The 12301-nt window shown below is 40.1% G+C and overlaps 2 protein-coding genes across 9 annotated transcripts in view; one reads left to right on the top strand and one right to left on the bottom strand.

Moving 5' to 3' along the window:
• The window catches only part of LOC135486203 (focal adhesion kinase 1-like), an 88506-nt gene extending 79113 nt beyond the window's left edge, over nucleotides 1-9393 (top strand). For all 8 annotated transcript variants that reach the window (XM_064768856.1, XM_064768853.1, XM_064768851.1 and 5 more), the window contains 2 exons: nucleotides 4551-4631; nucleotides 5207-9393. In XM_064768856.1, the coding sequence (XP_064624926.1) occupies nucleotides 4551-4631; nucleotides 5207-5419 (294 nt within the window). In that variant the 3' untranslated portion in view covers nucleotides 5420-9393. The remainder of the gene's footprint in view (nucleotides 1-4550; nucleotides 4632-5206) is intronic.
• A 1265-nt stretch (nucleotides 9394-10658) lies between these two features.
• On the bottom strand, nucleotides 10659-12188 carry LOC135486785 (fibrous sheath CABYR-binding protein-like). Its single transcript, XM_064769884.1, has one exon. The coding sequence runs from the start codon at nucleotides 12186-12188 to the stop codon at nucleotides 10659-10661; it is 1530 nt and encodes a 509-aa protein (XP_064625954.1).
• Nucleotides 12189-12301: the final 113 nt, after the last annotated feature.

The following is a 12301-nucleotide window of genomic DNA, read 5'->3' as shown; positions in this document are numbered from 1 at the left end:
CATGTTTTGCAGGACAGGAATGATCTGCAGCTGCATTTGAACATATTTGGTGACCACATCTCAAAGATGACCAAGAGAGAGGATCGAGCTATGACTTTGCACATCCCATCGACTTCGGTGTTCACCAGTGCAATTATCAGAAGAGCCAGGCAATTCTAGTATTCAAGTATTTCATTCTGTAATACTTACCTCAAAATTTACTAAATAAAGAAAACCGCATGTGGCAGTTGGTTAAAAAAATCAAGTCTATCTGTTTAAAGTTTTTACTTGCTATCATTATTATCAACATTTCAATGGTGGCATTCTGCTAAGGTTTGTTAAGAGTTTCACTTGACTTAAGCAGGGTGTACACTAGTAAAATATTAGCAACATTTTACCAACATTTTACCAACATTTTACCAACATTTTACCAACATTTTACCAACATTTTACCAACATTTTTACAACAATTTTGCAACAAGCCCTTCAAGGCCCTGTGTTCACTAGCAACAAAATTGCAACAAATTCGCAACATTTTTACAACATGTTGGTAAATTGTTGCAAACTTTTTAGTGGGAACAAAGGGAAATAGGTATTTTGGAGGGAAAATGGATGATTCCAAGGAGAGAAGATGTGTTTTGAGTGCTTCTGCAGCAATTTTAGCTGTCATTGTTGAGAGACGGAAGAGGCGGCGAAATAACCAAAGAGAATATGGACCAGGCCCTGGATCAAAATGAGGGTGGATGATGGGGCATACCACTGCCTGTTAAGGCCGCGTATCCATAGGGTATGCCCTTGTGTAGTGTGGCGTTATGGCGTAACAGCCTTGTGACCTGGCACTATGCCCTGAGTCTCCATTGGATATTCCTTTTTGGTCATGTAGGCCTTTGTAGTCCTCATTTCGCAGCGGTCAATCGCATTTATCCGCACGCTGTCATTATTTCAGAAGACAATTTCTTATGAATATTGAAAATGAAAATACAAGTAACTTGTATTTTCACTTGCAACATCAAATTGACATGTACATGTATATAAAACCTGACTTTTAAGCAACAAATTACAGGTTCGTGCTCGTTATGATAATCATCAGTTTCGGGGTCCCAGAGTAGTTCCCGTTGATGAACCTCTTGAATTAATTTCGCCTCAGACATTGCTTCCGTGTTGTTCACTCGCAAAAGAATGGACATGTTCAATCCCAATATGGGCCTATATTCCCAATCCACAGTGCATATAAGCCCGCAATGTGACACGGCATAACCTATGGGAACGATCAATAACACCAACGAAGGTTCATTGTCCGTGTGGCGCGCCAGGCGGTAAAAAGGGAATGTTGTGCAGGGCACGGAACAGCCTATGGATACGCAGCCTAAAGGAGTTGCGGCTGACTGACAAGCCGTCACACAAAAACTTCTAGAAAAGGTTTCATCACCCTACGAAGCAAGACACTCACTTGAGAGTTGCTATACCTGCTTCTTGTTCAAGTCACATGAACTCCGATAGATCACATGACGCAAATCCTATTTCTGATTGGCTGAAGAGTTTGCAACATTTTTACAACATGCAACAAAGAATTGCATTGCATTTAATTTGCAACAATTTTACAACATGTTGTAAGACGCGTTTTGCTCTGTACACACTACGCAACATTTTTGCAACATTTGTTGCAACTGGAAATGTAAAAATGTTGCTAATATTTTACTAGTGTACACAGGCCTTTAGGCAATAATAGAGTTGGGTAGAGCATTTTGTTAATGTTACCCTTTTAGTTAGGGAAACTGGTGCCTTCTGCATTAGGTGGACCCCACTTACTCATCTGTCAGACCGGCCTCACACGTCGGCAGTAGAGTTTAAGGTCCAGTCTGCGAGATTTACCCATTTCTACCCAGCCAAAAGCGGGTGATTGGGCTAGTCTCTCCATGTGATTCAATTCGCATGGATTCTTGTGTCCCGGTGCTGAAAGGATCCCTCCACAAGGGCAGACTACATCCGGTGGCACTGAAGTATGGAAGAAAGACAGAAGACGACCAATTTGCGAAAAGGATCATCATCATCATCATCATGGTAACAGCTGAGGATGAATCATGTTGCTGTGTGTAGAATTGATGGTCCAATATAGGTTAGGTTATCTGTTTGCGCACACATTGCAAGGGTGGAGCTTGCTTGAAGTAGATTGCGCCAGTCTACCGTAATTCACTGTTACACATCCAGAAGCTAATATCCTCAGGCTTTGAGTCCTTAGTTTAGTAGAGTTTGACGAGTAATGTAATATATACGAACAACGCAGCAACAACTCAGCTGAGCGCCAGGCCCTTGGGCCTCTTGTTATTTTACCTAGGTGCTAATTTTATGGTAAGTTTTCATCTATTGTTAAAAGAGTCACCATGTAACAGACTGATCTTAGGGTATTGAATCTGAAATAGACCATGTTTTGTTGTCCTTTCTTTGGCTCACCGTAGGGGAGTCTATACAATACCGCAGTGTCCGTCGTCCGTCGTCGTCCGTCGTCGTCGTCGTCGTCGTCGTCGTCGTCGTCGTCCGTCGTATCCTAGTTCAAAAACAGTGGCACGTTTCTTAACCGCTAGGCCTATGAACTTAAAACTTTGTACACATGACCCCCTAGGTCAGATGACCCGTGACACTAAATTTCTGTCCGATCTGATTCTCTACTTGGCCACCAGGGGGCCAAATGTGGATATCTAAAAAGTGTGATATCTCGCTTATTAGTGACTTGTTTTCGATGAAACTTTTGTTGTTGGTACTCATAGCAAATATACATCTTATATCATACGGGTTTTTAATTTCACCTACTTTTCAAGGTCACAGAGGTCATATGGCGTAAATTGGCCGTTAGAGTGTAAACTATGGCACGTTTCTTAACCACTAAAGCTATGAACTTGAAACTTGGTACATATAACCCCCTATATCACATAGCCTCTGGTGCTGAATTTCAGTTTGATCTGATTCTCAACTTTGCCACCAGGGGGCCAAAAGTGGAAATCTAAAAAGTGTGATATCTCGCTTATAAGTGACTTGTTTTCGATAAAATTTTTATGGTAGGTACCCTTAGGAAGAATACATCACATATCTTACGGGTTTTCAATTTCACCTACTTTTCAAGGTCACAGAGGTCATATGGCGTAAATTGGCCGTTAGAGTGTAAACTATGGCACGTTTCTTAACCACTAAAGCTATGAACTTGAAACTTGGTACATATAACCCCCTATATCACATAGCCTCTGGTGCTGAATTTCAGTTTGATCTGATTCTCAACTTTGCCACCAGGGGGCCAAAAGTGGAAATCTAAAAAGTGTGATATCTCGCTTATAAGTGACTTGTTTTCGATAAAATTTTTATGGTAGGTACCCTTAGGAAGAATACATCACATATCTTACGGGTTTTCAATTTCACCTACTTTTCAAGGTCACAGAGGTCATATGGCGTAAATTGGCCGTTAGAGTGTAAACTATGGCACGTTTCTTAACCACTAAAGCTATGAACTTGAAACTTGGTACATATAACCCCCTATATCACATAGCCTCTGGTGCTGAATTTCAGTTTGATCTGATTCTCAACTTTGCCACCAGGGGGCCAAAAGTGGAAATCTAAAAAGTGTGATATCTCGCTTATAAGTGACTTGTTTTCGATAAAATATTTATGGTAGGTACCCTTAGGAAGAATACATCACATATCTTACGGGTTTTCAATTTGACCTACTTTTCAAGGTCGCAGAGGTCATATGGCGTAAATTGGCCGTTAGAGTGTAAACTATGGCACGTTTTTTAACCAGTAAAGATATGAACTTGAAACTTGGTGCATATAACCCCCTACATCAGATCACCTCTGATGCCAAATTTTGGCTTGATCTGATTCTTTATTCGGCCACCAGGGGGCCATAATGGAAAAAGTAAGAAGTGCAATATCTTGCTTATTTTTAGTGATTCGTTTTCAATAACATTTTTATGGTAGGTTCTCCTAGCAAGGATACATCACATATCATATGAGTTTTTGATCTGACCTGCTTTTCAAGGTCACAGAGGTCAAATGGCGTAAATTTGTCGTTTGATTGTAACTATGGCACGTTTCTTAACCACTAAAGCTTTGAACTTGAAATTTGATACACATGACTCCCTACGTCATGTAACCTCGGACACCGAATTTCGATCTGATCTGGTACTCAACTCGGCCACCAGGAGGCCAAAACTAAAATAGGTAAAAAGTGCAATATCTCGTTTATTATTGACTTGTTTTTGATGATATTCTTATGGTACTTACTCCAAGCAATGATACATCACATGTCATACCGACTTTGGTTTGACCTATATACTATACATGTACAATGTTTCTTAATCTGGATGAATTACAAAGCACCAAATATCTATACAGTGAGCACAATGGCCCCTGGCCGTTTCATATTGATGTCCAATAAGTTGTTTGTTTACTACACCTGTAATTTATTATTCAAAACAAGCTTATGGCAGGTTGATAAAGACATCTCAAATAGTCAATAATGTCGATACAAAATGTGTTTTTAAGCTTTTATGATCATCATAGTTCGCCTTTCTGCTTTCCAGAAAGTTGGGTTGGAGTTGCGAGTTTTGTTGGCGAGTGTTGATGCACATATACATGAGTTACCACAGGAGAATCATCATGAGGTAAATATCAACCATTGTCTTAGTCAGGCTAGGGATTGAATATTTTGTTACTTGTCTCTCTTCTCTATATCTGGATGATGAAATTTCTGTGCAGACTTACTAAAAGCAGAATTGTGTTAATCATGTTAATTGAAAATTGGCCCAGTGAACAGGAAGGGCGGTTATTGCAAGTTACCACCATGTTCTGTCAGGCGGGTGCACAGTGGTGACGAACGGTGTTAGAAATTTAACAGCACTTCTCACAAAAGACATACTCGCTCGAAATGCTAAAAGCTGTGTGTTTTCCCAATGTAGACTAAAAAACCCTTCGACTCCCTCCTGAAGTGCAAAGGTGGGCCACTCTCTCTGAAGGGTTGTCTCTCAGTGACACTGGATTCCTCTTACATACATGTAACCTTACAAATTACAAGAGATTGATTCTATGTGTATTGTGTTTTAAAATTTGCAAGAGATTGATTCTATGATAGTATTGTGCTTTAAAATTTCCTAGAGATTGATTCTATGATAGTACCGAATTGTGTTTTAAACTTTCCAAGAGATTGATTCTATGATAGTATTGTGTTTTAAAATTTCAGATCACCATGGCCCACAAGGTGCTGAGTTCCGACATGGCCGAACTCATCAATGCAATGAAACTCGCCCAACAGTATAGCACAACAACTTTAGACATGGAATACCGACGTGGAATGCTAAAAGCTGCACATGTACTTGCTGTGGATTCTAAAAACCTTCTGGATACGGTAGACAAGGCACGTATTGGGACCCGACTTAACGACTCCTCTAGCTGACGGCCACCGTGATGGACTATTTTACTGCCTGTTAGTTGAGACACAGTCATTATGGGGATAATTTCGTACTTGTTAGAGACATTCTTTGTATATTTTATAAATATCTGATTTAAATAGCTATTTTATAAAAGCTTGGTAGAATTTCTTTCAAGATGTAGATCAGCAAGGGAGGCATTTATCATTGTTCAAGGTACAACTTTGGAGAAGGTCAGTCCAAGACAACTTGAACAAACGTGTTATGCAGAGGTGATTTGGGGAATGTTCTTTTCGAAAATTGGTGCAATCTCATATTCAGTATGGCAGCCATTTTGAATATGGTTTTCATTGAGCTCGGGGCGAACACCTCATCTCGTCGAGCCAATTTTTCTTGAGTGTGTTGAAAGTGATCAGGTGATGGTTCTTTCAAGATTCCCACGATTTATGGCGACCAGTTATCTGTAGACCTTCCCTAGACTAGTTATCATCACCCGAGTCGCTTCCTACAAATCTGATGTAACATTTCTGACTGCTTATATATTGTTAATGACTGATTTGCAAAGAAGTCCCTTCTTAGGGTGCGTGACATTTCCATGGAGATTGTTAGTGATGTCTTAAAATAATGTTGAGTGAAATGCACTGGTTTAGCAATTTTGACAAAAGATGTGATCATCGTAACATAAGCTACTGAGAGTAATTATTTTGATAGCAATACCATGCTTTTGGAATATAATTCGATTCAGAACTTCTCGACTCTGTAAATATGTAAACTATTTTTTGTATGAAATGGACTATTTTTTTGTTTATTTGAAGTGGTGTTTTTGCTGTGAGCATGTTTTTGTTTTAACTATTCTCGCCCGTGAAACATTTGAAGAGGAAGGTGTCATGGGGAATGATTCAGGTAGGCTTTCATCAGTGTTTATGAATCTTGTTCTAGCACACCAGTTATTTCCTGATTCTTTCATGATAAACACTTTCTAAAATTGAGTTGCGCTGCTGTCTGTGGATTAAAATGACAGTTGAAAATTGTTAAATTTCAAACCTCAAGCGAAAATCCATGAATCTGATTGGTTGATTAAGGTTACGTGAGTGGGCAACATTTCGATATGTTGTTTCATTGGCCCCACAAATGCAATGCAACACCTTTGGCCACCTTATAAGAGAAAGTTATTTTCGTGGGCATCATTTCGATATGTTTTTTCCTTGGCCCCACAAATGCATGATGTAACACCTTTGGCCACCTTATAAGAGAAGATTATTTTATCGGGCTTGATGGGTATAGATTCGGTATATATAAAAAATATAAAAAATGGTGCCCTTGTTTGTCGGGCGATATACCGAAATGTCATCCCGAGGAAACATTGTTGACAGAGGCGGCTCTCCATTGCGGGCTCCATTTTTATAATGAAACATGCCATGCCAAGTTTGTTGTTACAGACGTCTGGCTGTCGTGGAAAAACAACACATTAATCTATGATGAGTCTTGTGGGCGTGCTTTGACCCATCCACTTATTTGCCAGCTGTAATTCTTACAGGGTCGGTGATTTACAAAAGTTTCCCCTTGACAGTGTTGGTAAAATGCACAAATTTTGGAAAATATAACATATATGCTTAAGAAATGTACTTAAATACAAGCTGCAGAAAATTCAAATCATCTGTGACTATCTTTGCCAGCTCACTTATACAAGGTGATTTATAAAATTTAGCCAATACATGTACAAATTGGGGATCATAAAATCCTCAAATTGTTGTATTTTCAAAAGACGGTTCTGGATATGGAGATACAAAAGAACTTCTCTATTAAGGACATCCGTGGGACTGATAGAATGCTGTTCTCAATTGAGAGGTGTCTTAATAACAGAGGTAAAGTTTAATAGAAATGATCAATCTGGGACCAAATCCAGTGTCCCAAATAGAGCGGGTGTCCTTAGTAGACCATGCATCTGTTATGTATAACATTATGATTATAAAAAATATTTATAATGTTTTCTCAAAATTTATATCCTCATCGAAACAAATTGTATCAATTATTTATTTAATAAAAGATTGCATTATTTCTCAAATATGGGGTCTATTTTAAATTAACCTTAATAAATATGAACATTCTAGTGTCAGTTGAAATATTTCATGTTTAGTGATGAATATATTGCCAAATTGATAATGATCATTTCTATTCTGAATAATTAATTTTTGAAACAAAACATATTGCACTGTTACTTTGTGATAGGCCTACCCCAGATTAGGGCCATACATGTGTATGATTTAGTGAGTGAATTGAAATGAGTTGAACCTGAGCTTGCAGTGGATGCTCGATGGCCTACTTCCCTAATTTCATTGATACCTGGGAAGCGACTATAGCAAAAGTACATAAGGACTGTTACTTGCTAGACCCCCCTTCCCTTCTGAGAAACTAAAAAGGGCAACTTTTAGCCTCTGCTATGGACTTGAAAAAAGTCATTTTGTCTGTTTTTGAATGAGGCCACTTGGCAGTATGACCAGCTTGCGAGAGAATGTTCATCTCTACAAATTTGCTGGCTCACCACCAAAGCTTACACAATGTACCAACACCACCGATATCTTGATGTCATTACTTTTGTCGGACGTATGTCAGGATGTCTTGATATGAAGCATCATGACATCGCCGAAATGACTGTTTCCAACAGACGTTGTCATGAGGTATACTAACTGAGTTCTGTGTGCACACGCAAGGCCTCTAGATTCATTATGCATTTTCCCCTTCGTGAAATTTTTGAAACACTGACCGCTTTAAATAGAACCAAAGCTGTGGGTCTTAAAGAGTGTTCAATGTTAAATAAGGGTCTCTTTGATTTCAAAAAATATAAATTGCCAAACAATTTGCAGTGAATTTATAATTGGAGTTCAAATGTGGGAAAGGTGCTGTTTTGGTGGGGAAGTCCCGCAGTTGGCCCTATGTTCATGATATATATGTCTGCAAATTATTGCTAACCTGCATCTTATCAGATGGTGACATGTCATGTTACCTCCAATCATGAGTTTGGCTTTGTGTCGTCCGAGATGAATCGGAAACTATTGTTATAAAAGATGTAATCTCAGTTGAAATGGACACAGTGCCATATTACATGTTGCCCAGTGCTGAGGCGAAAAAATTTTTATGTCTTGTTTTATAGTGAACCCTCCGACATGAAAAAGTGCCAATTTCAAAGAATTTTAAAAAAAAAGGAATTTCCCGAACACCGTCTGAAAAAACTGCTAATTTCATGAAAAATTGGTATTTTTATGAATTTCCAAAAAAAATTTCTTTATTTTTATTCCGCCCTCCTCTACACCATGTTTTGTGCATAAACAAGACCCCTAATTGAGGCAAGACATAAAGAGATCGATGCATTTAAGACTTTTCAGAACAAAATTTGATTAAAAAAATGAATTTTTATTTTTTCCTCAGCCCAAACATTTTGGCTTACCCGTTTTGTAAAAGTGATATCTAGGCAAAAAATAAAGATTTATTTCTATTTTTTCCCGACCTCCTCTGAAGGTCTTTCTGAACATTAGTTCGCTTAACAAGGCATTTAAAAAATCTCGCCTAAGACAGGTGATTTTTCTTTGAATTGTATGCCTGGTAATATATGTTGAATCCTTCATGCATCCTCCGTGGTATGATAACAACATGAGTCTGTATAGCATTAGTTTAAGCATTGAGTTAACCCAGTGCATTTAGTTTCAAAGCTAATTTCCTTATATTTGTACATTACTGGAGGTCTGGTTCGACTTATTTAGAATGCACGTCACCTCCAGGTCTTAAATGTTACTTAATGTTACCCTGTTATGGATGTGAACTTGAGAGGTGTTTATATTCTATTGTTAGTGGTGTTTTTCTCTGAAAGGACATCTTCCCTGGCTATGCAAGGTGTCTGCTGAAATTGTACAGAATAATTATTCAATCACTTTTGTTATTGAACGACGTGAACTAAACATGTATGTGTTATATTCGGGGAAGGAATAAATCATGAAATTGTAAATTACTGTTGTTTTCGTTGTTGTGCCACAATTTGACTTTAAGTGCAATCACCACCAAGTTGTTTCTGGGCAGATTTCCTTGTAAAATCGAGATTGAGACGGAGACTAGTGTTCTCTGCAACATCCCTACTCATGGCTCATTTTTCAAATCCCTCCAGTATGGGCGATACCAAGCCAACAGTCGCAAACTAGGATTTGTAAAGTTCACATTGATGGCCGCCATCTGATATACCCAATTCAGTGGTATTTCTCTTTATTGACCTACTCGGTGTTTGCAATAGAAACGTGGCCTCTAAAACTTGTCTACTTCACTCAAAATGAAAGTGAGATTGATAAGTGAGCCATCTGCTCACTGATGGTGGAGTTCTTCAAGACAATGTTCAATTTTTTCATGCTAAACTTGAGGCAGTTGAAGAAGTCAAACTAGTCTTGGGTACACCAATGACGATAGGAATAAAGACTGCGTAGTAAATGCCTTTATTCCAGTATAACATGGAAACATCTGGTGTGAATGTTTCCTAGTCTTTATTTCATTGGCTTCTTCTTCTTCTCGTTCGCATTTCATTGGCTTGAGATGTCCTTCAGGGGATTCCATTCTATTGGGACATCAAGTTGGCTGAGATACTGTTTTTATGGGGACAACCTGTTGGTTTGAGATATTCTTGAGGGGATACCATTCTATTGGGACATCCACTTGGCTGTAGATCTCCTTGAGGGGATACTGTTCTATTGGGACAACCTGTTGGCTCCAGATGTCCTTGAGGGGATACTATTCTATAAGACCATCCAGTTGGCTTGAGATGTTGTTAAGAGGAAACTATTCTTCAGGGGATACTGCTCTATTTGGACATCTGGTTGGCTGTAGATATTATTGAGGGAATACTATTCTATGGGGAAATCCACTTGGACTGAGATGTTCTTGAGGGGATACTGTTCTATTGGAACATCCAGTTGACTTGAGATGTCCTTGAGGGAATACTGTTCTATGGGGACATCAAGTTGGCTGGAGATGTCCTTGAGGGAATACTAATCTATGCGGACATCCACTTGGATTGAGATGTCCTTGAAGGTATATTTATTGTTCTATTGGGACATCCAGTTGGCTATAGGTGTCTTTGAGGGAATGCTATTTTATTGGGACATCCAGTTGGCTGTAGATGTCATTGGGGGGTTACTATTCTATGGGAACACCCAGTTGGATTGAGATGTCCTTGAAGGGATACTGTTCTATTAGGACATTCAGTTGGCTGTAGATGTCATTGGGGGGTTACTGTTCTGTGGGAACACCCAGCTGGATTGAGATGTCCTCGAGGGGATGCTGTTTTATTGGGACATCCAGTTGGATTGAAATGTCCTCGAGGGGATGCTGCTCTATTTGGACATCCAGTTGAATTGAGATGTCCTCGAGGGGATACTGTTCTATTGGGACATCCAGTTGAATGGAGATGTCCTCGAGGGGATGCTGTTCTATTGGGACATCCAGTTGGATTGAAATGACCTCGAGGGGATGCTGCTCTATTTGGCCATCCAGTTGAATTGAGATGTCCTCGAGGGGATGCTGTTTTATTGGGACATCCAGTTGGATTGAGATGTCCTCGAGGGGATGCTGTTCTATTGGGACATCCAGTTGGATTGAGATGTCCTTGAGGTGATACTGTTCTATTGGGACATCTAGTTGGGTTGAGATGTCGTCGAGGGGATGCTGTTCTATTGGGACATCCAGTTGGACTGAGATGTCCTCGAGGGGATGCTGTTCTATTGGGACATCCAGTTGGATTGAGATGTCCTTGAGGTGATACTGTTCTATTGGGACATCTAGTTGGGTTGAGATGTCCTCGAGGGGATGCTGTTCTATTGGGACATCCAGTTGGACTGAGATGTCCTCGAGGGGATGCTGTTCTATTGGGACACCCAGTTGGATTGAGAGGTCCTCAAGGTGATACTGTTCTATTGGGACATCTAGTTGGGTTGAGATGTCGTCGAGGGGATGCTGTTCTATTGGGACATCCAGTTGGATTGAGATGTCCTCGAGGGGATGCTGTTCTATTGGGACATCTAGTTGGGTTGAGATGTCCTTGAGGGGATGCTGTTCTATTGGGACATCCAGTTGGATTGAGATGTCCTCGAGGGGATGCTGTTCTATTGGGACATCTAGTTGGGTTGAGATGTCCTTGAGGGGATGCTGTTCTATTGGGACACCCAGTTGGATTGAGATGTCCTTGAGGGGATGCTGTTCTATTGGGACATCCAGTTGGATTGAGATGTCCTTGAGGGGATGCTGTTCTATTGGGACATCTAGTTGGGTTGAGATGTCCTTGAGGGGATGCTGTTCTATTGGGACACCCAGTTGGATTGAGATGTCCTTGAGGGGATGCTGTTCTATTGGGACATCTAGTTGGGTTGAGATGTCCTTGAGGGGATGCTGTTCTATTGGGACACCCAGTTGGATTGAGATGTCCTTGAGGGGATGCTGTTCTATTGGGACATCTAGTTGGGTTGAGATGTCCTCGAGGGGATGCTGTTCTTTTGGGACATCTAGTTGGATTGAGATGTCCTTGAGGGGATGCTGTTCTATTGGGACATCCAGTTGGATTGAGATGTCGTCGAGGGGATGCTGTTCTATTGGGACATCTTGTTGGGTTGAGATGTACTTGTGGGGATACTGTTCTATTGGGACATCTAGGTGGGTCGAGATGTCGTCGAGGGGATGCTGTTCTATTGGGACATCTAGTTGGGTTGAGATGTCCTTGAGGGGATGCTGTTCTATTGGGACATCCAGTTGGATTGAGATGTCCATGAGGGAATGCTATTCTATTTTGACATCCAGTTGGTTGTTGATGTCATTAAGGGAATGCTATTATTCTGGGGGACATGCAGTTGGCTGCAGATATCCTTGGGCGGAAACTGTTC

The sequence above is a fragment of the Lineus longissimus genome, chromosome 4 (genome assembly GCF_910592395.1).
Source record: "Lineus longissimus chromosome 4, tnLinLong1.2, whole genome shotgun sequence".
Lineage (NCBI taxonomy): Eukaryota > Metazoa > Nemertea > Pilidiophora > Heteronemertea > Lineidae > Lineus > Lineus longissimus.
The sequence above is the reverse complement of the archived record's forward strand: the minus strand, read 5'-3'. Positions and strand labels throughout refer to the sequence as shown.